General features: G+C 43.5%; 2 protein-coding genes across 3 annotated transcripts; one reads left to right on the forward strand and one right to left on the reverse strand.

Moving 5' to 3' along the window:
* Positions 1-2,313: 2,313 nt before the first annotated feature.
* taf4a (TAF4A RNA polymerase II, TATA box binding protein (TBP)-associated factor) lies at positions 2,314-23,175 on the reverse strand. Of its 2 annotated transcripts, none has more exons than XM_010881864.3 (15): positions 21,700-23,175; positions 17,563-17,717; positions 17,301-17,426; positions 11,598-11,711; positions 11,227-11,349; positions 11,001-11,090; positions 10,686-10,880; positions 9,610-9,739; positions 7,563-7,674; positions 7,293-7,462; positions 7,064-7,194; positions 6,853-6,978; positions 4,806-4,862; positions 4,582-4,701; positions 2,314-4,275 (listed from the first exon to the last, which is right to left on the reverse strand). In XM_010881864.3, the coding sequence occupies exons 1-15, from the start codon at positions 22,499-22,501 to the stop codon at positions 4,108-4,110; spliced, it is 2,619 nt and encodes an 872-aa protein (XP_010880166.2). In that variant the 5' UTR covers positions 22,502-23,175; the 3' UTR covers positions 2,314-4,107. The 2 variants fall into 2 exon arrangements, with proteins under 2 accessions (XP_010880166.2, XP_010880165.2); XM_010881863.3 differs by having other exon boundaries at positions 17,295-17,426.
* A 578-nt stretch (positions 23,176-23,753) lies between these two features.
* On the forward strand, positions 23,754-27,645 carry LOC105017337 (protein LSM14 homolog B). The gene is made up of 8 exons (XM_010881862.4): positions 23,754-24,779; positions 24,938-25,101; positions 25,187-25,319; positions 25,544-25,717; positions 25,909-25,992; positions 26,074-26,235; positions 26,638-26,779; positions 26,857-27,645. Exons 1-8 carry the CDS (start codon positions 24,659-24,661, stop codon positions 27,014-27,016), a joined length of 1,140 nt encoding a protein of 379 aa, XP_010880164.1. The 5' UTR covers positions 23,754-24,658; the 3' UTR covers positions 27,017-27,645.
* Positions 27,646-27,865: the final 220 nt, after the last annotated feature.

The following is a 27,865-nucleotide window of genomic DNA, read 5'->3' on the forward strand; positions in this document are numbered from 1 at the left end:
CAGAGGGGTTCACGTCTGTTAACTCTGCCTGGGTAACATCTCAACCAGCACAGGCGTACCTATCACATACCCAACTATGACTTCACATCACAATGGGATTGTGTGAGTGGGCCTCTCTGTCATTATGCCCATCCGTCAGTAGGCCTGTGTCAGTGAAGCAGTCCTACCACTGCATTGCAGTAAAACGCCTCGTTGAATAACTGATTTGCGGAAATCTCCCCTTCCCGGTGTGGTGTTAGTGCCTTATCTGGTCCTGTCAGAGTGAAGCATTTGTGAGCAAACCCACTTTCAAGGGTTTAGAAGCCTTCATCCATGACTAATGCAGCCTGAGGTGGTGTGTATGGTTCACCTGACTGACTCCTGGCCTGGCCTCTCCTTCCATTCAATGCCATTTCCATTCGTCAGCATCAGTGGAGGCATGCAGGCCCCATCCTTCTCATGAATAATAAACGGGAAGTGAGTGATTAGTGTAAATAAGTTATCAGCCACTGCACGTGTACTAGCCTTAACTGTGCAAGTGTAATGATATTACAATAACATGATGGAGAGTAATAATAGCCTGCCCGGGCTATGTGCCTGTTGGATTGTATTTGTGACTGATTCTGTCTGATGAGTCTCGGAAGACATCCGTTAAACCTGGGCCTGTGAAATGTGTGTGCTATCAGTGCCATCTAGCTTAGAGTCTTAGGACACCCACTTCAGAGCACACGATCCCATAGGTCTGCTTAAATGTATCATGGCGTGTAGGTTTGCTCTGTCTGGTTAATTAATTAATTGATTCAGACAAATGATTGGTCGTTTCCCCTCTCTATGTGTGTGGGCTGCAGGATTGGTCTGAACTGAGGTCCATTAAAGAAGCCAACAGTCTATTAACCCCTGAGTCAATACTTCACAGGTTCAGCCATGCTTATGAAGCCATTTTAATGCCAGTCATAAACATTGGGCTTATTATAGCATCTCTAGGACAGGGCAGCCTGCTCTACTCAACATCAATACTCAACCACCATGAAGTCACTTTGGGACCGGGAAAGACGTGAACACGGAAAGAGACTGAAAACAAGGAAGGAGTCTTTGGACTCATTACTGAAGCGCTGTCAGAACTTCCCAAATCCATGTTTATAATATTTCACGTGCTGCCTCAACAACAAACACACACACACTGACACAGTGTCATGATGCTGCCTCTGGTCCCTTAGGCACTGTCTCTGTCTCAACACCTGGCGAACAGCACAGTGTGACATCAATTAAAATTTAACAAATGAGAGGAGGGAAACAAACACGTTCTGTGAGACCTATCACAGGAAACACAGTCATGTCACTTCCCCCCTGGAAGGCTCAGGGTGTTTACCCACCACCTCCAGGTGGTCTCTCTGAGATATCGCTAGGCAACCACAGTCCTTCTGTTTCTGACGCACAAGTGGGAGCTTATATAGACTAAACTCTGAGCAGCCATGTCGTGCAGTAGCAGGGGATTTACCAGAGGAAATATTGGATTGGGCCAAAGCACAAAGGGCAGGTTAGCCTGAAGCATCTTAGGGCTAAGTTGATTGTGTGGTTATAATGATGAACTAAGTGCTCAATTCAATCAAACAGGCTGGTGTGTAATTATATAAAGAACTCCCATTATTACCAGCATTCAACTGTTAATACACCTAGATTGGTCCATATGCGTGTGCTAGTTATTGACAAACAATGATTACTATTAAATGCAATATGCACAGCAAGAGCATGCATCAGATGTTTTCTGAGTGAATGACTCACTGAGCCCCAAACTCCACCCTCAAATCCTCTTATTCTGGAGATTGAACTGAATAAACCGCAAAATACTTGAGTTTTCTGGACCAGGGATTAATAAAGTCACAGCGATACAGGACCATAATTCCAAATCTGAAGGTAAACTGAAAACATGCACCTGTCAATAGCACATGGTATTACCGCCATCTTGTGGAGGTCAAAAGCATGACCACTGAACAGTGAAATAGAAATAGAATGGATCAGTGTCAAAGGCTTGTTGAATTTGGTCCTATTCTCAGACATACAGAATGGCGTTATGAGCAACTGTTTCTTGTAGTCTGATGGAGCTGTCCCAGAATCCACTAGACTGTAAGCGGTACAATAATAATGACCCTGTGTTTGTGGTGTGCTGGTGTATGTTCACGTGGAGATGTCTGTCCGCCTGTTCAGACAGAACAAATGTTGATATGAAATGTTGGCTGTATAGAATACTGGAGAAAATGGTTTCATCTGGTACATGTGTATCAACAAGAAATGAGTCAGGGACCGGAAAATGTCTTTCTCCTCTTGATTTAATCAGACGAATAGGATTACCTAAACGCCAGTTAGGACATTTCATTAAATAGAGCTGCATGGAAAGCCATAATTCTATATTGCTATCTCTACTCCATGTACAGTGGTTTTCAGTCGAGCCCTCTAATCAGGGGTTGATTTAGACCTGGTACACCAGGTGAATGTAAGTAAATACAGGTTGAATGAGAAAGCAGTGGAACTACTTCCCTTGGGTTAGGAACCCTACCAGTGACTAGTGATTTGGACTAGAAAAATGGCTCAACAAAAAGATCTGTTCTCACTTTTATTGAAGGAGTTTATTCTCTTTCAATCCTATACAAAACCATTGCATTTAAAAACTTTAAGTAAAATATTTACATATGAACAAGTGTGCAAAATGTACAGGAACTAAGGTTCACATGCTGTGCTTCCGGGCCCCCCTTTGTTTTTCTCTGTAAGAGACAAATATGAAAAGTAATAGGTACAGAAACGTCTGCATTTCAAATCAAAGCATTGGAGGAAGTATACCACAGAGCTCTAGCTAGGGCTGTCGAGAAAAACATCGGAACAGAAACCTAGATTATTAAGCAGAGAAAAAAGCTTTAAATATCATAACGTTCCCAATATACCACACTGAAAATATCATCAGAATCAGCATTTCACTAGGAAAAAATTCAAAGTTAGCTTTTTGTGGAGGTTAGAATAGAAAATGAATCTGTCTAATATATTATTTAAAAAGATTGTTGTAGAACCCATGCAGTGCTTAAGAAGAAATCTCTGAAATGTTCCTATGTGCATGATGTCTCTGGAGGATCATTTCCATAGGCCAGACTCCAGTCTTACTGTGGTGCCAAAAGTTTTTCTCAGTTTTAGAATAGTTTTGCCATTGCTGAAATCCAATATTTTATCACTTCAAGTAATAAAAAATGACCAAAATGCTGTAAGGAAAGTATTAAACAATTAGATCAGAATATTGTTGTGACTGTGGTTTGCATCCAACAGAGATGTTCACGCCTAATCCATGCAGAATGGAGATGATTTCAACACACGCAGATTAAATCAAAAGCTTTTTTTGAGTTGATAACAATATATAAATACAAGACATTGAATCCAAGAAGTTACCAACAAAAGAGGGAAACATTTCAGAAGGAATCACTAGATTGTTGTGCTGTTCAAGATTAGATACAATTATATGGCTTTTTTCAAGAAGGCAACTCAGTAAATGACAAGCATTAATCAGAACGTGTTCAAACTAATTCAAAGGCCAATAAAACAGCCATCAGAAAATGAGGATCATTAATATTCATAACCACCGCTAGAAAGGCTGCAGATTTCTATTTTTTTCTTCTTTTTTTCTTTTCTTTTTTTAAACAAACACTTTCAAAATAAATTGACTGTAATTACTTTTCATTTGTACAATGGGTCATTTGCACACTACAAAACTGCTCTCCAGATAAAATGTATAATAATATAATGTATATGTATCTCTTTATGCCTTAATTAAAAGGGGACTCTAAAACAAAGTCAATAAAAAAAAAAAAAACTGCTAGTCCGTCCGTGAGTCCCAGCTGGGGTCTGGGTGAAGGAGCAGAAGGAGCAGAAGGAGCAGGCATCGACCTGGATAAGGAACGGCAGAACGACCAGAGCCTTCCAGTGGAGCCAAAAGGTTCGTTCACTGTGGCCCGGAGATTCTTGACATCATTGTATCAATGTCCCGTCCCTCCTGTCCGATTTGAGGGTGGAGCCCTTTGTTTCCACTGACAGCCCTGTCTTTAGAGGGGTCTCTGTAGTGGAGGACAGCGTCCCCGCTTTCCGCTCAGTCTATTTGAGGAAGCCTCTGTAAAGGAGGTGGGAGTGACTGGTGTCCCTCTCGTTCTCCAGACAGAAGAGCAGGTCCCTGAGATTGACACGCGTGATGCGCTGCCGGACAAACTGTCTGGAGGCTCCTGAACTACCACTGCCAGATGCAGAGGGACTGGACCCTGAGCCCTGAGAGGGAGGGAGGGAGGGAGACGGGGGAGGGAGAGAGAGGCCGTCAAAACACCAGGCAGTTTGGAGGAGGAGGAGTGAGGAAGGTGCAGACCGATGAGAGGGAGTGTGAGGGGGACATGAAAATGACAAATGAAAACTGACAAGAGAGTGGGGGAGCAACAGACAGAAAGACAGCTCAGATTGTGACATGTCCACAAAATCCCGACCTGAGTGGAACCCCCGACCCGAGCGGAACCCCCGACCCGAGCGGAACCCCCGACCCGAGCGGAACCCCCGACGCGAGCGGAACCCCCGACGTGTTACCTCAGCTCCAGCTGCAGCAGCCGCGGCCTCTGTTCTCCTCTTCTTCCTGGGGCCGATGGCTGCCAACGCCGTCAGATTAGCCTCCTTCTGTCGCAACTGAAACAGCTCCTGTTGCTGCATCTGGGGACAAACACGCATTTCAGGCATTCCAGGTCAATACCGTGGAGACTCCGGTCAAACATCATGCCACGCCAAACTGTCATGCCGGTAGCCCTCCCCCTCACCTCTTTGGCCTTCTGTTTCAACCGCAGCTGCTCAGGGTCTTCTTGTCGGGAACGAGACTGTAAGGACACAAAACACAAAGGAGATCAGAGTGGGTCTTGTGGGAATACAGTATTTATTTAGGCATGAGTTAATATAGTTATTAGTTATTATTCAAATGTGTCCTATTATTTCCCTTTTTATTCTTTATTCTCAAACTACAGTTTTGTTGATTAAGTCTAACACCTTATTTACCACATTTATATCCAGCCATTGTAAGATCTATATTTATGGTGTTATTATCATATTACTGTCACTGTGCTTATTTCTGTGATAATATTTGTTAAAATATATAAACATAAAAATGTTGTATGATTGAGTTAGCATTTTTAGAAGCATCATCAGACACAACATTCGTATTTCATGCCTGGGTACACGGCACAGAAATAACAAGTCATTGGCAGTGAAACAGTCCACCAAACTCACAGTTCGGTACCATACTTTATAGTGGTGTCACAGTCCGGAACAGTTTTGATACATCTACAAAATAAATGCCTGAGAAATAGGTAATTTGTATTTAGATTTTCCACTTATTATAATAGCAAACATGGGTAGCTTGAATTCCCTGGAGCATATGGAAACAAAAGGACAACAAAAACAGCAGTGCCTGTCTTATAAAATGAAATAAAATAGTAATTTAAAACAAGACTTCAACAAGAGTGCTTTGCCCAGCAGCATCTATCAACATTAAGGTCATATAGCAGTGTATTAAACAAAATATGACCACTTGAAACACGTTACTTCCAAAGAAGAAAAACAATATCATTTCTATGTGAGAAAATGCATTTTCTATCTTCCACGTAAAACAATAAATAAATATATTCGGGTATCGCCACCCGAATTTAATATAGTCAATGAACAGAGCCTAGGCTTACATGTTGCAGAACTTCTATCCACCACTTGGCAATCCCCATTATAGTTTACAGGGAAACCAAAATGTCCCTAGAAGGCAGACCTATATTGGGGCGTCTTCTAATTCTGGCTCGCCAATGCTTGCCATGTTGCTAATTTGCTTTTAGCTACCTGCTAATTCCTTCATTAGCTAATTGCTGCTACGACAGTCTCTTAGCTCTGTTCTCGCTGGAGTGATATAACCAACACGCGGAGCGTACAGCTAGGAGACGAAACAACATTATTACTATGTGGATAATTAATTCATACGCCATTGGTCTATACAATAAAATTTTACAATGAAATATATATTTATTTCCTAGCTATATAAAATATGATTAATGTATTGTTCGGTTCGCAGTGCATACCAAACGGTTCAACACGAATACACGTACCTTTTCACCATCACAAGACTCACATACACTGTATGTTGAAGCATATTTTGATTTCGAGTTTGATGCGTTTGTTGTATTGCAGTCAGTACACTAGAACGGTAGCTCCCTAACTTCTGTGGGCAGTGGAAGTGGTTGCTCCCATCTAGCAATGACCTACCGGCCCACACAGGACACACTGTCAATTATTTCTATGTTTATGGTCAGTTCTGGTTAAGCCAGACATCCCTCTTATATCTCCACACAAGTTGTGTGAATCAGACTCCTTAGTTCTTGTTCTAGCTATGGACCTAGTTCTATTTTCTGTCAACTTGCCATATGTTGCTTTTTTCTCTACAGTACGCAGCGTTAATTGCAGTCAACTTCCCATTGTTGACATCTGCCATTATGTCGTGAGCTAAACCCATGCTTGCCACTGCCAGTATTATTTACTTGCCCTGCATGTTAACAGAGCAGAAAATTACTAGTTATACGTTTTATTTATTTGAGCAATAATCAATTAGTTGAAGGAAGCAATACACATGTCTGTTGATATACATTCTGTCACCATTTGGCACCGCTCCCTACTACACAGCCAATCGGGTGCCGCTACTCTTTGCATCAGACAATTTTCTTACTGGTGCATCCCTATCATGCGTTCTTACCTCTCACCACTAGAGGTCCTACCTATCAAAAATAATTAGTGTGTTAATAGAATAGGTCTGTGCTGCTGAAACATCCTCAGTACCTTTGCTGCCTTCATCAGAATCTCTCTCTGTTGCTCCTCCCTCCTCTGTTTCTCCATCTGATCCAGCTGCTCAAAGAACTTGAGCTGGGCACGCACGTCGCTGGTCTGTTCATATCGACTGTCCTCCTGTCAAGCACACATCAAAGCACCACAATCGGACCAACGGGAAACAAACGACAAAGACAACAAATACCCCTAAAGCGCCACAGACCTTTAAATTGATGTTCCTCTGCTGGGCCACCTCAGAAACCTTTTCCAGCAGGTTGGTTAGCCTTGTCTGGGTGGCATGAGAGACGTAGCTCACAACCTCCGGCCCCAGATCACTCACACCAAACTTCTTACCTGAGGAGGGGAAACGCACGCAAGTCAGTGGAGATCTGGGGAGTGAGTGCAACAGCTAAACGCAAAAGTGTCTTTTAACAAGGTCACGTTGGTCTTACCCATCTCCAGTATTCTCCTGGTCAGCGCGGATGCATGGAGGAAGGCTTCGTCCTTACAGGAGCGGGTCACCGCTCCCACCAGCTCAGAGTTGGTCGCCAGGATACGGGCACTCTCCTCTGACAGGTTTACTCCGGCCATGGACGCCACGTCATTGATGTCGTCATCGTCCCTGGACAAACACACACAGTCAGCCAGGCCATAGCCACAGAAATATTCCATCTGAGCATTTTGTGATGAACTTAATGTATAGTGGAGGTGAGCTTGCTGACCTGAACGTGCCCCCAGCTTCCTTTAGCTTGTTCTGCTGAACAGCAGTGGCTGGAGAGGCAGCACCAGAAGACAACTTGGATCCAGACAACACTCCTGGCTTGACCATTGGGACTGAGGGAGAGAATAAAAACCATCAAACACTGCAGAACGGTATCCCTTCTGTCGTTTCTTTCCAGAACATCTCGGAATGATCTCCTCAACCCTAAACGTCACTATAGGTTGACCTCCTCAAATCTAAACGTCAATACAGATTGATCTCCTCAACCCTAAACATCACTATAGGTTGATCTCCTCAACCCTAAACATCCCTATAGGTTGATCTCCTCAACCCTAAACATCCCTATAGGTTGATCTCCTCAACCCTAAACATCACTATAGGTTGATCTCCTCAACCCTAAACATCACTATAGGTTGATCTCCTCAACCCTAAACATCCCTATAGGTTGATCTCCTCAACCCTAAACATCCCTATAGGTTGATCTCCTCAACCCTAAACATCCCTATAGGTTGATCTCCTCAACCCTAAACATCCCTATAGGTTGATCTCCTCAACCCTAAACATCCTTATAGGTTGATCTCCTCAACCCTAAACGTCACTATAGGTTGATCTCCTCAAATCTAAACGTCAATACAGATTGATCTCCTCAACCCTAAACATCCCTATAGGTTGATCTCCTCAACCCTAAACATCCCTATAGGTTGATCTCCTCAACCCTAAACATCCCTTATAGGTTGATCTCCTCAACCCTAAACATCCCTATAGGTTGATCTCCTCAACCCTAAACATCACTATAGGTTGATCTCCTCAACCCTAAACATCACTATAGGTTGATCTCTTCAACCCTAAACATCACTATAGGTTGATCTCTTCAACCCTAAACATCACTATAGGCCATCAGTGGGTCAGTAGACTGAGCATGTTTGCTGCTGTCATTCCCCTAGATCCATCTGCAGACTTCATAACTGTAAACCATCAGATCACTGTAAACCATCAGATCACTGTAAACCATCACCCTCTCAGGCCTGGCATGCTCCTCTCACTACCGGCGTTCCCCAAGGGTCAGTCCAAGGCCCTCTCCATCTCTCTAAACACCAAGTCATTTGACTCTGTCATATCCTCACATGGTCTAGACATCCCTATCTTCAGGCATTGCTCAAACCCTAGATCCCAACCAGAGGTTGACCTCTGGTCTCCTGGCTGTCTAACTCCTACTAGAAACCATTTAAAACACATTTGTAGGTTTAAAAACATGTTCAACAATATCAATATCTATTATACATACTTCGGCATAAAGTATACCATGTTTACGTATGAGAGAAAGTGAACAAAATATTAACACCCGAATTAAACGTTTGCATATGATAAAACCCAACTAACACCATTACAAAATAAAAATAATATATAGCTCCTAAAAAAGGATCTATTGATCCTATTTAGCAAAACAGTTTACTGGCCTGTGGCAAAAAGGCACTAGCCAAGTTTCTCTCCACTATTGCTCACAAGCTTGCCAACTCGTGCCCAGTCCCTGGCATGTTGTCAATTCAATTCTCCACTTGAGCCTAATAGGATGCATTTTCTTTTGAAGACTGGATTTGAGATGAGACGCGGGCATCCAGCCATTGACACAGTCAATTCAGGCTACAAGTCTAGTTCCTAAAGAATTTCTGTCAAATGTCATTACCGTACACGACTTATTTGTAACAAATAGGTCTTTCCATTCAACAAATTGTGACCTGTTTGGATGCATTTGAGCGAACAAAACATACTCGTCTTTTGCTTGACTATCTGATAATTACTAGTGTTTTATATCACATTAAGATGAATAAATGATAATAATGATATGACAAACATGTAATGTGACTACTTAGCCTGTGGAAATCATATAATAAATGAACAGAGTTCAGGTAGCCTCCTTTAATGATAAGACCCATAAAAACAATTGGACACTGGCCAACAGTCAATACCAAAAAGGAAATTAATCTACTTTCACAGGTAGCCTACATTACACTGATTCACCCCCCAGTGAAGTTCTTCTTTGTACTAACCCATCGGTAGCCGTTTGACCTGTGGCTGTCCCAGCACGATGCGGCTATGGGGGTGCTGACCCCTGAGGGTCACCATGGGAGTCATCTGAAGAGGCCTCACCATCGCCCCCTGCTGCTGAGGCTGGAGCACCTGACAATGATTTGAGGTTAATGTTCATGGGGGCAGTTGGCAAAATGACTGACAATCCTCTCATGTACTTCTATTACTAAATAGTACAGATTCAAAACTGAGCTGCTTTGAGGAAACATAACATCTCAGAAACTTCTATATCTCTTAACATGATACAAATATATGTTAGTGAGATGTGATAATGATAATAATAAATGTTACTGAGACTTGATATTGGTAGTAAAAATAATAATTATAACAACAGTAGTAAACATTAGTGAGATTGGATAATAATTATATCTACTGTCTGTCAATATATCGGGAGAGTGAAGCTCAAATTGTACATTTGTACTTAAGATCAAATGTTTTCTATTAAGTGACAGTAAAGAATGTCAACTTTTATCTGACAAACCATTGATAAATAAAAGCAATATACGAATATGGCCCTGCGGTGTGAAGTCATGTGTACTTAGATGAATCCATTTAACAATTAGCCAACATTTCTCAACTCATCAAGTAGACAAAAGTTGAGTGTTTGTTCCATTATCCTTGCAAGCTTTGAATCAAAAAAGCTTGTATCTGGTTGAACACATTTGCAGTTTTTTTAGGTTGCGTTTGCCCAACAGAAACTGACCGTTGAATTATAACACAAGTCATTTTGTTACTTAGATGTTTCTGAACACTTCTAAATGAAAGGCACGTTTAGGAGAAATGTATGAATTAATACTGAATAAGGACGAGTGCTATTGCCAAATAATATACCACAAACCCTGAGATGCCTTACTGCTTTCATAAACCGCTTACCAACTCAATTAGAGCAGTAAAAAGTGATGTCATGTCATAAAGGTGGTATACGGTCTCAGAGACACCATGGCTGTCAGCCAATCAGCATTCATGATTCAAACCAAACTGGTTTATTAGGGCCAATACACAGGGAAGGAAGTGTATGTACATGGCAGTACGGTACCAGTGAGGCGGGCTGGCCCTGTTTGCTGTTGACCGGTTGGAGGTTTGGTATCATTGATGGGGCTGCGGGGCGTGGGGGCGGGCTGCCCAAGACCACCGTCTGGGGCGTGGGAGCAGAGGTCTGCTGCTGAAGCCCACTCTGCTCAATGAACCGTGCTGAGTCAGGAGTTAGCTTGCGCAGTGCTGGGAGGCTCCTCTAAAGGACAGAAAGACATTGGCAAAGGGCTGACATCAAGAGCCGACTGGCGGGTGGGCGTGGAAGACCGGGTCATCACTGGGCTTAGTGGATTCGCTAGCGTGCAAGACCATTTCTAACCTTGAGGAAAGGCACAAGGTAAGGCTGAGGTGAGGAGTTGAGCTCTCTGTATAACCTGCTGGTGAAGTCCTCCGCTTCAATCTTCCCCTCCTTTTGGAACAGAGAGAAGACAGCAGGCACAGTGTGAGTCTTTGTGTCTCTGTCTGCTGATATTTGACGCAACAGTCGCGTCAAATATCTCTTGATGAGTAGCTGTACTGTATCAATGGCGTGTGCGCTCACTCACCAGGAGATCTTTGACCAGGTCTTTAACATTAGTGACGGTCTCCTCGGACTGCTTCCCGCTGGATGCCAGCTTGATTAATGTAGACAGGAAGTTCTTGCATTTCTTTACATTCTCCATTGTCTCCTGCAGAAACAGAAAGAGGAGCCTTAGAGACCATGTCAGGTTTGTCAGTTAATCACTTAAAACAACCATCAGTCATTCCATTCACAAGTCAAAAGTCAATACACCCCATCACATCTTCTGTATTTTCCATTGTATTTACCAGAGACCATCAGAGCACTAGTTATACAGTTATGGTCTAGAAGAGGAGAATTCCCTGAACAGAGGACCTAGCTCTGACTCATGGGGGTAGGTAGATCCTAGTTCCGCACCGTTGCCAAGGTGGCAGTGGTCCGGGGTGATGCAGTGGCAGTCCTCTGGGTAGATCCAGCTTGTGTTGTCCCCAGGGAAGTGACTGTAGCAGCCCCGCCCACAACCACAGGACTCTGGGGAGACACAAAATTCAGCACGTCACATTCAATAGACTGTAAGCCAGAAAACCTGATCCCGGGGGTTTCAACACAGTCTCTTCCAGTCTCCTCTTCAGTTCCCGGTTAGTATTTATTTATTTTTGAATGTTAGCAAATATAATATCATATAAAAACGCTTTCCAAACTGAATGAGAAAACAACTAATAAATATATAAATATTTATGTGGAGAGCGTTTTGGACAGTAGTGGATCTTCCACTACACACGTTTGTGTGTGTGTGTGTGTGTAAGTTGCAAGAAGGCTACTTCTGGGAAGATCCACTACTGTCCAAAACGCTCTCCACATAGACACTATGGCTCTGACTGTTAAGGGATCAGGGCCTTGGAAATGGCTTTGTAACCCTTTCCAAACTGATATAACAACTGTTATATTGACACGTGTTAAGACATTTATTTTGCTTGTGGCTTGATCTGGCTGTGGAATCTGTGTGCTGACAGTTTCATTCTGGTGGCAAGTGTCAGAATACTATTGGGGAGGTCTGGTATTCAAAACACCTAAACCAGAATAATACATTTCATAGGGTTAAATTGACCATACAGGCGGTCACTTTTACACACCTGAAGATTGCATGTTTACCTTGCACAACAAACAAAACAAGAACCAAATTTGGTGCGATTTATCTCGCACGCTCTCTGTATATATTACTAAAACCCACAAAAAGATCTGACCAAATTCAAAAATGTGCATAAAATTAGACATGGGCAAAGGCACTGTATATAATGGCTCTGTTACTCATGTGAGACCTCTTTCCACAGGCATTATCACATAACAGGCATGGCTACCTGTTCTCCAAAGCCCCCTAACAGCCACACCACAGAGCTGACCAAGAAAAGGTTCACCTATGGACTACGCTGTCAACTGCACACAGACAGAAAAAATTCAGCAACACATTTTTTTTTTTAAATTGAGGCACGCCTCATCCCCGCCAAACACGAGCACACCGGCCACAGAGGCTCAGGACCCTGGAGAAAGCTGGAAGATTCCGGAATATAGGGCATGCCATGCGGACACGGCTGGGTGCTGGGACATCCGAGAGGCAACTGGGAGCGACACCCTTCCATTCCTGCCTCTTGGTAATACTGATCAAGACTGCTATATAAGGGGGAAATAATTTGTGCACTGAAGTCCTGTTTTGTTTATATTCCCAGACTGCGATGGAGTAAAGAACAGCAACCCATAGAAGCAGCCGCCATTTTGGTTTAGTTTCCACCTGCTTGTTCGGCTGAGTTATGGGTTTTGTTCTCTCTCTCGCCCTTTTCTTTTCAAGTATTTTTTTTATTAAGTACAATGTCTGTAGGTTTAACATGGTGATCTTTCTCTGCCCCATGCCCATGTTCTTGCCCTGCCCCATGCTACTAATAAATATACAGCTACGGAAAAAATTAAGGGACCACTACACCTTTTTCCTTTACCCCCATTTTTTTTTTTTATACATTTCAGATCCAACTATAGCCCCGGACGCCCAGGCCTAATGATGCCAATGCCCATTGCCTTATGAAAGTAAACAAATATTTCACTCTTGAATTTGGGGAATCTTTGACTTTCTTTACGGTTATGCTTGGCCAGATCTGCCACAGAAACTCAAAATTGATCTAGGTCACCCATAGCTATTGGGTATACTACCATATTGCTATTAACTGATTTCAGGAAATGATTTCACAAATGATATACAAAATTCCAGTGGAAATTAGATGAAATTTATTACGTTTCTATTGACTTTCTCTTGATGAAATGAATATTTCATCAAATATATTGTATCTTCTTTCAGCATAGAACACAAAAACAAACAACCCCGGGGCGCGGCTTAACTTTCACTCCCATGGGTTCAAGGCATAGCATAACACCTTTGTGTGAAATATTACAATCGTTACCTGATTTTTCTCATCAAAAAGATAAGCACCAAATAATGCTTTTTAACACCCGCTGACTAAAGTTGTAAGTGTCATCATCAACCATGATGAACAGAAGTTTGTATTTCGCTACAGAAATTCCTACCTGATGTTACAAGGCCTGGCTGCTTTCTGCTGTGGGACCTAGATCCCCATCTTCCCTCCCTTTCACACTTGAAGCTTCCATTCTGCTGCAGCTGAACAACTTTGCTCAAGAAATTTGTCTAGAGCAGACATGACAAAGTCCTGCTTTTGTTTTCGGTTTTGAGCATCAGACTTATATCTACATTCCACTTTGACGTTACAGTGGTAAGCAGACAAACAACTACCTCCAGCTCACTAGCCATCTAGACCTAATGGTATGCTGCTGCAAGCACAAAATGGTTGATCCTAAGACTAAACAACAGAACAGCATCTACACACAGACCACTAAAGAGCTGGTTTGGGAGAGCCTGCTCAAATCTGACTGCAGGTTCCTATGTCGAAGCCAGGTGAGCAACCACATTCAAAGGATCAGACTGACGGCGGAAGTGTCTGGGAATGAGATTAAGGAAATTCTGAGTAGGTACTCCGTCAGACAGCCCAGTCATTTTTCTCTGTGCTCCGTCTGGCTGCAAACGATGGTTGGGGTGGAGGGGTGTGTCATTTTGACCAGGTACTCCATCAGTCAGTCGAGTCAGTCTAGCACACTCGCAGGATAGGGGGAATGAGATAAAGCATGTTCCAGGACATGTATGCCATTACTCTCACTGCCACCGGCGTTGACATTATGCCAAAGGTCCAAAGTTACAAACTGTCCCTTAAGAAGGAAATCGCCTTTCTACCCAATTTGCTTTTGGGGCTAAGAGAACCTGTACTCAGTTCTCAAGCTAGTTTCCAGCAATTGGACACATTTCTATTGCCTTACGTCATGTTCTTAACATTTAATCGTGCAGAGAGAAAAAAAAGGTATATATACAACGCTGGAAAAAATTAAGAGACCAAAATATTATTTGATCTTTATCATTAAAACAAATAAACTCTAGTAGAAACACTACATAAAACTATCACTGAGAAATATACAGCTCTGGAAAAAATTAAGAGGCCACTGCAAAATTATTAGTTTCTCTGGTTTTACTTTTCATGGGTACAGTGGGGAGAACAAGTATTTGATACACTGCCGATTTTGCAGGTTTTCCTACTTACAAAGCATGTAGAGGTCTGTAATATTTATCATAGGTACTTCTTGCTAACCATTGTCTTTCACTGTATAATGTGAGGTGACTATGACCCCGACCAGAAGTAGAGACTGTTCTGGACCTACAGTGGGGAGAACAAGTATTTGATACACTGCCTACTTACAAAGCATGTAGAGGTCTGTAATTTTTATCATAGGTACACTTCAACTGTGAGAGACGTAATCTAAAACAAAAATCCAGAAAATCACATTGTATGATTTTTGAATAATTAATTTGCATTTTATTGCATGACATAATTATTTGATCACTGTTAGTTTTTCTTTAAGAAGCCCTCCTGTTCTCCACTCATTACCTGTATTGACTGCACCTGTTTGAACTCGTTACCTGTATAAAAGACACCTGTCCACACACTCAGTCAAACAGACTCCAACCTCTCCACAATGGCCAAGACCAGTGTTAGGACATCAGGGATAAAATTGTACGCCGCCATGGATTAAAATCCTGCAGCGCACGCAAGGTCCTCATGCTCAAGCCTGCGCATGTCCAGGCTTGTCTGAAGTTTGCCAATGACCATCTGGATGGGAGAAGATCATGTGGTCTGATGAGACAAAAATAGAGATTTTTGGTCTAAACTCCACTCGCCGTGTTTGGAGGTAGAAGGAGGATGAGTACAACCCCAAGAACACTATCCCAACCGTGAAGCATGGAGGTGGAAACATCATTCTTTGGGGATGCTTTTCTGCAAAGGGGACAGGGCGACTGCACCGTATTGAGGGGAGGATTGATGGGGCCATGTATCGCGAGATCTTGGCCAACAACCTCCTTCCCTCAGTAAGAGCATTGAAAATGGGTCATGGCTGAGTTGTCCAGCATGACAATGACCCAAAACACACAGCCAGGGAAACTAAGGAATGGCTCCGTAAGAAGCATCTCAAGGTCCTGGAGTGGCCTAGCCAGTCTCCAGACCTGAACCCAATAGAAAATCTTTGGAGGGAGCTGAAAGTCCGTATTGCCCAGCGACAGACCCGAAACCTGAAGGATCTGGAGAAGGTCTGTATGGAGGAATGGGCCAAAATCCCTGCTGCAGTGTGCAAACCTGGTCAAGAACTACAGGAAACGTATGATCTGCTTTTCTGATGTATCAAATACTTATGTCATGTAATAAAAATGCTAATAAATTATTTAAAAATCATACAATGTGATACAGATTCCGTCACTCACAGTTAAAGAGTACCTATGATAAATATTACAGACTTCTACATGCTTTGTAAGTGGGAAAACCTGCAAAATCGGCAGTGTATCAAATACTTGTTCTCCCTACTGGATGTGTTTGAGTAAAATGAACAGTTATACTCTATTCTATAAACTACTGACAACATTACTCCCAAATTCCAAATAAAAAATACTCAAAATGACAATATTTTTTGTAGAAAATAACAAATGGTCAAAATAACCCAAAAAATATGCATTGTTTTCAGACTCAAATAACTCACATTTTTCAACAACAAAATACTAATGTTTTAACTTAGGAAGAGTTCAGTCACATTGACCCATCGAGGTATGGATTCCACTAGACCTCTGAAAGTGTGTTGTGGTATCTGGCACCAAGACATTAGCAGCAGATCCTTTGAATCCTTTGGATCCTTTGTAAGTTGGAGGTGGGGCCTCCATGGATTGGACCTGTGGACAGGGGTCCGCATGGGCACCCTGACGGGACTGCGGCTACGCAACAAACTGCAATGCACTGTGTGTTCTGACACCTTTCTATCAGTAGCACCGTTCACTTTTTATGAAATTTGAGCTACAGTAGCTCGTCTGTTGGATCGGACCACACGGGCCAGCCTTCACTCCCCTCCGTGCTTCAAAGAGCCTTGGCCACCCATGACCCTGTCGCCGGTTCACAGCTTTTCCTTCCTTGGACCACTTTTGATAGGTACTGACCACTGCAGACCGGGAACACCCCACAAGGGCTGCAGTTTTGGAGATGCTCTTACCCAGTCGCCTAGCCGTCACAATTTGGCCCGTGTCAAAGTCGTTCAGATCCTTACTCTTGCCCATTTGTCCTGCTTCTAACACATCAACTTGGAGGACAGGATGTTCACTAGCTGCCTAATATATCCCACCCACTGCCATAATAACGAGATTACCAGTGTTATTCACTTCACCTGTCAGTGGTCATAATGTTATGGCTGAACAGTGTGGGGAGACAAGCTATAGAACGCAGTTCCATATGTATACCCCACCACTGGCCAACAGAAAACACGTCTCAGATCCCATTCAAAGATGACCCATCACATACAATACCTGAGAGAACTGGATAGGAGACAGATACTCTAAACCAGGCTACCACTGAAACCACCGGCCTTGATGAGGACTGCTTAAGAGAGCTCACAGCTTGCACCCATAGTGGAGGAATGAAAAACACCTTCACTCAGACACAAACGTACAAACCAGGAAACCACAATCTGTACCTGTACCTGGAGGACAGGTGGCCTCTGGAGTGTGGTGGTGATGGGGGCACAAGTTGGCACCGACATGCCCTGCTTGATGATGGTGGTGGAGGTGGGGGCCAACTGCCTGCTGAGGATGGGGGTCCCCGGAGCCTGGGAGAAGGAGGTAAGTTGGGGGAAGGAGGTAGGTTTAAGACTAGCTGGGGGGGGGGGGTGCTGGTGTATGTTGGCGGTAGCCAATGTAGCCGCCCAGCATCCCAGGGAAGGTGATCCTGTCTGCGGGACCAACCTGGACTGAAGTGATCTGGACTTGAGCAGTACTGGTCGGTGTGGCAGGACGCGGGGCCATGGCTCCCTGGGAATGAGACTGGGCCTGCATCTGAGCCAGGGTCTGCTGGTGGATCATCAACAGCTGCCCACTCTCACTGCGCACTAGGACCATTCCTGTGGAACAGACAAGAGGTCGTTAGACTAGCCCTCCTGGCACGTGTTAGGTTTCGTACAACACTGTAACACAACGGTTTAGCGCCAATCCTCCCACACCTATTAACATACAGACAGGTAACAGTGGGCTGGATTAGGGGCTTAATCACTGCCATTTAATGCTACACACTCTTTCCAAAGGCCTATTGGAAATACAGGAGGTTTTGGGAGGTTACCATAGACTTAATAATGTCATTTTGCAAACACGCTAGATTGACACAGTCCTGAACATTTCCCCCTCAAAGCAGAGCAATGTAAAGAGAACAGTCTCTTTCAGCTAACACTCCCAGGGCCAGTTTCGCAGACAGATTAAGCCTAGTCTAGCACTCAAGGTCAATGGGGAACTTCATTGAGATTGATTTTTGAAGTCCTAGCCTAGGCTCGAACTGTGTTGCAAAACCAAACCCCATAGTAAAAAAGGTATTAAGAGAGCAATGATTTGAAACAGTTCAAATCTATAGACATTGGACTGGAACAGCCTATTACAGTCTGGAACACTGCATAAAGACGTTGAGAAAAATGGAAGCAAAACCTCAAAATAATGTACAATGTTGATAGATCGTTGGCCATGCAAATGGAATATGTATTTTAATTTCCAACATGGTGATGTCCCTGGAGCCACAGGTGCCAGAGTAAAGGGGCCCTTGTTTTTCCTGATCTGATCAAGTATCCAGCTCCAGGCACAAGGTAGGACATGGCTTAGTAATAATCTGCTGTTTAAATCGTTTACTATAGGTTATGAAGGGACCATATTTTTCTAATGATGTCATATAATAAAAAAAATATTATTTGGTCACCATATTTTTCTGAGCACAGATGAGTGGGCAATGAATAGGCAATCAGTTGCAACTTGCTTTTGGTTTCATCACATGTAAATGATTTGCATGACACTGATATGAATTGGACCTGGTTTGTTGGAATGCTATGCCTTATTTGTATTAGGGGTAGGGGTATTTGTATCTGTTAGCAACACAAGCTAAAACACAATGACCATTTAAAAACTTGAACTGGCCATACCCACTTGTGAATTGTCGTGACATTCAAGAAGTGTGTATTCAAAAAAAAATTACTTGTGTAGGTCTAGTGGTTAGATACTTTGGATTTTGTGCTTTGGCTACGATTTACCGGTCAATCTACGTTCCTACTCTCACCTATGGTCATGAGCTTTGGGTCATGACCGAAAGGACAAGATCCCGGATACAGGCGGCCGAAATGAGCTTTCTCCGCAGGGTGGCTGGGCGATCCCTTAGAGATAGGGTGAGAAGCTCGGTCACCCGGGAGGAGCTCAGAGTAGAGCCGCTGCTCCTCCACATTGAGAGGGGTCAGCTGAGGTGGCTTGGGCATCTGTTTCGGATGCCTCCGGAACGCCTTCCTGGGAAGGTGTTCCGGTCCCGTCCCACCGGGAAGAGACCCCGGGGAAGACCTAGGACACGCTGGAGGGACTATGTCTCCCGGCTGGCCTGGGAACGCCTCGGTGTCCCCCCGGAAGAGCTGGAGGAAGTGTCTGGGGAGAGGGAAGTCTGGGCATCCCTGCTTAGACTGCTGCCCCCGCGACCCGGCCCCGGATAAGCGGAAGATGATGCAATGCAATGATGCAATGCTACTGTGACATTTGATGTACTTAGAGTTGTGGATTAAGAACATCCAGTTGCAGTGTGAATATAAGTTAATTTACAAGTTAGTGAAATGGTTATGTTTTTGAAATGTTGTCCTGAAATATGTAGTGATTACAAAGAGGGCCTAAAGAAGCAACGCAAGACAGCATAGTACAGACAGACACTAATTTGCATGATAATTCATAGGGACGCAAGGCCAGAGGGGGGATCTCAACACTGGTTCTAATACAGAAAAGACTGACTGACTGCATTAAAGGCACAGTTGGACCGGGATTCATAGAGCTCACCAAGGATAGGACATTACAGAGACACACTACTCAGACAGGCTAGAACATACAGTGGGGAGAACAAGTATTTGATACACTGGAGATCCAGAAAAATCACACTATGATTTTTAAGTAATTAATTTGCATTTTATTGCATGACATAAGTATTTGATACATCAGAAAAGTAGAACTTAATATTTGGTACAGAAACCTTTGTTTGCCATTACAGAGATCATACGTTTCCTGTAGTTCTTGACCAGGTTTGCAAACACTGCAGCAGGGATTTTGGCCCACTCCTCTATACAGACCTTCTCCAGATCCTTCAGGTTTCGGGGCTGTCGCTGGACAAAACAGACTTTCAGCTCCCTCCAAAGATTTTCTATTGGGTTCATGTCTGGAGACTGCCTAGGCCACTCCAGGACCTTGAGATGCTTCTTACGGAGCCACTCCTTAGTTGCCCTGGCTGTGTGTTTCGGGTCGTTGTCATGATGGAAGACCCAGCCACAACCCATCTTCAATGCTCTTACTGAGGGAAGGAGGTTGTTGGCCAAGATCTCACGATACATGCCCTCATTCATCCTCCCCTCAATATGGTGCAGTCGTCCTGACCCCTTTGCAGAAAAGCATCCCGAAAGAATGATGTGTCCACCTCCATGCTTCACGGTTGGGATGGTGTTCTTGGGGTTGTACTCATCCTTCTTCTTCCTCCAAACACAGGGAGTGGAGTTTAGACCAAAAAGCTACAAAATAAATTATCATCAGACCACATGACCTTCTCCCATTCCTCCTCTGGATCATCGGCAAACTTCAGACGGCCCTGGACATGAGCTGGCTTGATCAGGGGGACCTTGCATGCGCTGCAGGATTTTAATCCATGACAGCATTGTGTGTTACTAATGGTTTTCTTTGAGACTGTGGTCCCAGCTCTCTTCAGGTCACTGACCAGGTCCTGCAGTGTAGTTCTGGGCTGATCCCTCAACTTCCTCATGATCATTGATGCCCCACAAGGTGAGATCTTGCATGGAGCGCCAGACCGAGGGAGATTGACCGTCATCATGAACTTCTTCCATTTTCTAATAATTGCGCCAACAGTATTTGCCTTCTCACCAAGCTGCTTGCCTATTGTCCTGTAGGCCATCCCAGCCTTGTGCAGGTCTACAATTTTATCCCTGATGTCCTTACACAGCTCTCTGGTCTTGGCCATTGTGGAGAGGTTGGCGTCTCTTTGATTGAGTGTGTGGACAGGTGTCTTTTCTACAGGTAACGAGTTCAAACAGGTGCAGTTAATACAGGTAATGAGTGGAGAACAGGAGGGATTCTTAAAGACAAACTAACAGGTCTGTGAGAGACAGAATTCTTACTGGTTGAGCCAGAATTCTTACTGGTTGGTAGGTGATCAAATACTTATGTCATGCAATAAAATGCAAATTAATTATTATACAAATCATACAATGTGATTTTATGGATTTTTGTTTTAGATGCCGTCTCTCACAGTTGAAGTGTACCTATGATAAAAATTACAGACCTCTACATGCTTTGTAAGTAGGCAGTGTATCAAATTCTTGTTCTCCCCACTGTAGGTCCATAGTCACCTCACATTATACAGTGAAAGACAATGGTTAGCAAGAAGTCCAGCACTAACCAATCAAGCACGATACCCAAGCATATGACATTTCTAAATTGTACTTGTAAAGTCTCGACACGATAGAGCACAGGAAATAGGATATAGGGTATTGAACAACTCTGCAGATACGATCATTTTCAGTGGCAGCTGACAGGACTTAGTTAATAGTGTCAGGAAGAAAATAGCGCAGCATGGTTAATAGGAAAGCGATAAGGACATGCTACAACCAACCAAGACATGTCGGCAAGGAAAGTTCGGGATTTTCAGTGCTAACGATGATGCAATGAGCAACCGGTAACCCCCTGGATTACATGGTCATTTCATTAACCAATGAAGCAGCAAGTTTTTCGTCATTACTTATATAATACGCTTACCTTAAAATTGACAGGCAATACGTTTTTTGAAAACGGCTTAATTTCAAATACAGTCAAACATACCTGGGGGAAGCTGAATGTTCTGCACGTTGGGCTGATTTGGGGATGTTTGGGGGAGCCGAGGGGCCAACACCTGTGGCGCGATGGCTCGGATCGCTCCCGGGTTGGCAGCCACTGTCACCGGAGTTGGAGTCCTAGGTGCGCTCTGGAACGATGGGTTTGTTACAACACCAGGGGCTGTCTGTATGATTGTTTTAGGCGCTTCTGCCTTAATGATGTGCGATGTTGCACTGACAGCCACAGACGAGGGCGACTGACCATTGTTCAACAAAGAAGTTTGTATGGCCATGCCGGGTGCTGTTGTGGTGATGGCCTGACACGCAACATTGACAGCCGCAGGCAATCCCGTGTTAGTATTCCCATTCAACGACGTACCCGCTCCCGCAGTTTGCATAGACGGCCTCACGAGTGTTACAGTCGGTCCAGTGGCCAGACTCGCAGCCTGGGACGTGGTGACAACATTACGAGAGTTAACGAAAGATGTCTGAATTACAGTGTTCGACGAGGTTGACATTTCTGCACTCGAATGTTCATTTGACAACCCCGGCCCATTGTTGACAACTGTGACAGCAATCGAGGTACTGCCGCTACTCGTGCAACTACTGGACAGTGAACCCGTGAGGGAAACTGCGCTTCCTGAATTGTGAAAGTTCATTATATTCCCTCCATTTAAAGTTTGAGGTGCGGAAGTGCCTACTTTTCCCCCGTGGTTTGGGAGTGGAGCTATTATATTGGCACTGACCGCAACTGTATTGCTTTGGCCGTGCCCGGCCGAAGAGTCCGACTCAGCCGATGAGGCATCCATAGCTGAACTCTGGGACCTCGTATTACTAATCACACCCCATTGCACTCCAGTCCATTATGGAGCGGAAATAAGCGTGACAGAACGGGGCGAAACAATACTTAGTAGGTACTCTCAAGATAAACTAGCGCTTGCTTTCGTTTACACTTCGAAACAAAACGCAAAACAACGTTAACACAGCATACCTGCTTTTGCAACCCCTTGAGCAAGTCCCCGTTTGCTCTGCTGGACATTAGAATTACCCCCTGTCCCGGAACTGTGTTTAACGACTGTCTGACACCTTACCCAAGGGTTCCCGTGAACCCAGCCCGAAAGCTCGGACTCAAGAGACCCCACAAGATTACTAACTACTTCCTCGTCCACCTCAGTGTTAAAGAAAACCTCATCGAGAAGATCGGAGCCTTCCGCCATCTTCACACAGCTACGAGCTATGGAGCTCGAAAAGTGACGTGCGCATGCCCATAGTACTTGGAACGTCACCCCACAGGGATTCCTCAGTGCGGTGATTGGTCGTTTCCCGATGATAAAGGGCGGGACAAATGGCTCCGACTGTCATTACGGAGGATGTACGGGCTGAAACAACCCGAAGTACAGAGAGCTAGTGGGGAAAATTCAACGCGATACCAGATGCTGTATTTTTGCGTATTTTCATTCATATTGTAACCAAACGTATTTCAATTGTTTCTGTGCGATATATTCGATTCCGAAATTAAGGTTAGCGACAGGATTTGTACCATTAATCTAGACGAATTAAGAAGTGGAGCGTAATTAGGTCCCGTGCGCCGAAGCCTCAAGATGGCTCCGCGGATATTGTTATGAGAGTTTGGAGTGCCACTAGAAATGCGTTTGAGGGCGCCACACCTTCTCTGCAAACAACATTATAGAATTGTGTCAAAACCTCGTGGGGAATTGTCAACACTGTGGAAAAGCCATTTTAAGTGTGATATAAGTTAAGCTATGAACAATCCTAGATAATTTGGATGTTTTTATAGCAGACTTGTGTACAATATATCCCCCGATAGGCCTAAATATCTGAGGAAAAACAGTTCCTATACAGATAATACCTTTTCTAAAAGTAAAATAAAAACCAATAATGATAGCTATTGGTTAAGCAGAGTGAGGGAATAGTTCTATTAAGTACGTGTCCCATGTTATTAGTCCATAATTAAGCGAGTGCTGAGTTTTGTATTAAGGTCAATCGTCGGGTCAAAAAAAGAATTTCTACTTTAAGTATAAAATATTTAATAGAGTTTCATAATTATGTTCTGAGTAAACAGGAGTGTACTCTTAAAAATATCCCCGTGTTTGCAGATGATCATGATATAGCATACAATATGAGTTACAAACTTTCCTCAAAAAGTTTAGTACAGTATGGGTGTGTACGTCCGTGTAATATCGTTTCTGTGGGCCTTGTTCGGTGTAGGTGGTCAGACAGGTGCATGGTTCAACCCTCTTATAGCTTGATAATTAAAACTCTTGCTTCGGTATGGTCTGATAAAAGGGGTGAGCTTTCTTCTGACATAGGTAGGCTATCATGATTTGGCGTGCCTATCCGTTAACGGATTCCATTTGTCTCATCGTTGCACTCGACCGGATACTGAAGGGACCAAGTAGCCCCTAAACCCTCATTAATGTACTCTCCTTCTGCACTGGAACAGTTCTGGAAATGGACTAGGCGCGCTCACACGGGCGAATGGGGTGCGGAGGCAAGAGGGATCATTTGGCGTTTAGGCACGTGCACAATGTTATGACACGCGCATTTATTTGTCTGATTTCTAAACTGACACGTATCAAATATGCAATAATTGGGGGATACTACATTCAACTCTAAATGGGTAGATTCAATTTTAATGAGTTTGCATTAATGGATAGGCCAGTTGAACATAAAAAGATAATCTTTCCTCCGTTCAATGGTTGTGTTGAATTGATAGTAGCTACAATAATTGCATTCGACTCCAACCGCAAGCAAATTAGCAAAAAAATGTTTTTATGGAGGCGTGTCCCTAATTTGAGTTGTAATACAAAGCACCTGTTCTCACAATTATAAAACCGCGGATAAATTCCAGGTTTGAGTGCGTTTTCGTGCATGCTAAAACGAAAAAGATTGTAACACAACGCCCGTGCTGAAAAGTAGGAACAACAGGTACTGCTACAGTAATAATGAGCACTGGAACACCTTATATCGGAAGTAAAATAAGTCTTATATCCAAGGCCGGCATTCGTTATGAAGGCATTTTGTATACAATCGACACGGATAACTCGACGGTGGCTTTGGCGAAGGGTGAGATTTCCCGAATTGTTGTTGGCAATGAACTTGTACTCACTTTGTTACACGTTCGAATACGCAACATGGCATCATTTAACATGAACCTCTAGCAGATTGAGTTTAGATCTGTAATATTCCATCTTTGAAATGTGCGGTCTTATCTTGTCAAACAGTAAAATCATTCGGGACAGAAGGTCGGCCTACAGACAGACCCGTGCCTCCCAAAGATGAAATATATGAATACATCATTTTCAGAGGGAGTGACATCAAGGACATCACTGTGTGTGTGCCACCTAAATCACACCATGGTTTACCTCATGACCCTGCCATTGTCCAGGTAGGAGTAGGGCCCACTCTGCTAAGATGTCACACATGGCTTCAACGTTTGTAAGAAGCCCTATGACCTATTTGTCTTGTTGTAGTCGTCCATTGGCAGCTCCTCTGCATACCTGTCCCAGGACCCCTACAGTCCCTACAGAAATATGGTTTCTTCTTATAACCAACTGGCTGCAAGCTCTCTACTCAACCAGCAGTATGCTGCTGCTCTTGGTCTGGGTGAGTGAAAAGTTGTAGCAAATACTAATGAATGCACCACAACCCCCTTCAATGTTGTGTATTTCAAATTTTTCATAACTGCCCCATATGCTTTCCTATGAGACCGTTAAGCTGGAGTTATTTAACAAGTCCTTTAATTTTGTAATGATGTATGTTCTATCTAAAGATGTAAGACTGTCTCTGCATTGCTTAACAGTCCTCCCGTTCATGTTGGCTTTCCTCAGGGGCAGGGCTTCACAGCTCTTCAGTGAGAAGAGGCCCGACAGTAGAGCAGGCTGTCCAGACCGTACCGGCTGAGATTGCTGCCCAGAAAAGAAGCCAGCAAGCAAGGGAATCAGGTCGTCCTCCCCAGCGTGCTGCTAGAGATGGCATTCAGTCTCAGAGGACCGCTTCCAATGGTAACCTCAGACCAGGGTGTTTAGTTAATGGTTTTAGTTGCTCAAAAGTAACATGTTCTATGCTGTTTTGAAGTCTCCTTTGAAGTCTCTTAACTTGTGCAAACAGGAGATTGTCCTCTAGGTTTTGGGGTGGCAGTGTCACTGTGGGTATTCAAGTGGGCATTGTAGTCTATTACCATTTCCACTTTTAGATCAAACGTCATTGCAGCCTGGCCCAGAACAGGACCAAAGGCCAGGCACTGAGGAAAACCGCAGGCCACAAAGACGAAGGCAAGGTAGCTAATCAAGCTGTGTCATAGCATGTTGGATATGTACTGTACGCTTATTTGAAATGTCTAAATGTTTCATCCTCACAGCTAATCGTAGGTCAAGGAACCGTGGGAGAGGTCGGCTTCTTGTAGAAAACTCGAAAGCCACAACGATACAATTTGAGGCAGATTTTGATTTTGAAACGGCCAATGCTCAGTTCAACAGAAATGAACTTGAGAAAGAACTTCAGGAAAAACTGACAATCAAAGGTACCTGCATGTTGAGTGAATGAAGAATTCCTTACTTTAAAAGCACTGCTGTTTAGTAAAATGGTTGTTTTTCAAGTCTAGGTCAGGTTATTCATTCCATAAGGTCTAGCGCATGGACAGGATCTCTGGTCCTGGAGAACCGAAACGATTCATCCTCAAATATTTAGACTGGGATGTGAGAACAAACAAGGACCAATGGCTCTTTCCCCTGTTTGTCCACAGCAGGTTTAATTACTGAACTACAACAGTGATCTCCTGCATGCTGTGCCCTCAATGGAATTAGTCAGATGTGTGGTTGAGCCATTGTTATTTTAACTGCAGCGAAACTCTCTAACCGCCAGTTTACGATTGCTGACCCTTTATTTTTGATCTGCATGAAGTTGACCTCTTGTTCTCATTAAGACCCAGAGGAGAAGGTGGACTCTGGGGTTAGCGAGGGTCAGACCAGTGAGAGCACAGTGGATGAGGATCCTCCGAAGGAGAAGTTCTACTATGACAAAACAAAGTGCTTTTTTGACAACGTCTCATCTGACATGAAGTCAAGGTAAAAAGATGACAATAGTTGTGACGCGGTAGTGAAAGAACAAGCTGTCTTATACTGTCCCTTCCTGTGCGTCTCAGGCGAACCACATGGGCAGAGGAGAGGAAGCTGAATGTGGAGACATTTGGTGTTCCCGGCCGATTCCTGAGGGGCAGAGGATTTCGAGGGGTCTATCGAGGGAGGAGAACTGGGAGTGCCAACCAGCGGCCCATGCCCAAAGTGGAAAGTGCAAGGGCGTGAAAACAGATGGGCAGTTTACCCACCTCTTAATGTCCATAGTGTTAGAGTTTTGTTTTTAGTTTCTTAGATGCTTTCCTGCCATCCCTTGGTGTCAGTCTTCTACTGGTATTGATGTAAGAGTTATTACTAAAGTGACCTATTCGTCCCTCAACACTAAGTGTACTGGAGCGCTTGTCCAAATGATGAATGTTTACGTTTATTTCCTTTCATTTCTGCTTCGTAGGACACTGTTTGCATCACAGAAATTACAATTATGTACATGGCTTCTGTTATACATTTTCATTTGTGATTCTATGGTGCAATTTCTCTTAGTGGAAACTTCAGATGAATTTTTTTTTTTTCCCCCTTGGGAATTATGCATACATGATTTGGCAACTGTTTACTTGGAAATTGAACCAAAGACCTGTGTATATGTAACTTATTTTCAATTATTTCAATTTAGTTGGCATGTCTATTGACTGGCCGCATGTTTACTCATTGCCTGTAAGGGTTGATTTTTCTTTTCCCACATTATACCTGTTGGTTGGTTGTACAAAGCAAATTATTATTTCTTAATACTGAATATTACAACAGTGGGAAACTTACATTGTTACTAATGATTAATAAACTACGTGACATTATTTGAACTATTTTCCTTTTGCCAACTGTCATTTTCTTTAACATTGAGATGAATGTTCATACTGTTTCTATATACTACTACAGCTTTAGTGTAGCACCTGTCCTCTTGGGCCTCCTGACTCAGTTGTAGCTCTAAACTAGCTAATTCAATAACAAAGTCATTGAATGGTTGTAATTGAAATCAAGTGTGCAGGCTCTGGAATGGCTCAATACATCAGGGCTAGGCAATGT

The sequence above is a fragment of the Esox lucius genome, chromosome 17 (genome assembly GCF_011004845.1).
Source record: "Esox lucius isolate fEsoLuc1 chromosome 17, fEsoLuc1.pri, whole genome shotgun sequence".
NCBI classification, from domain to species: Eukaryota; Metazoa; Chordata; class Actinopteri; order Esociformes; family Esocidae; genus Esox; species Esox lucius.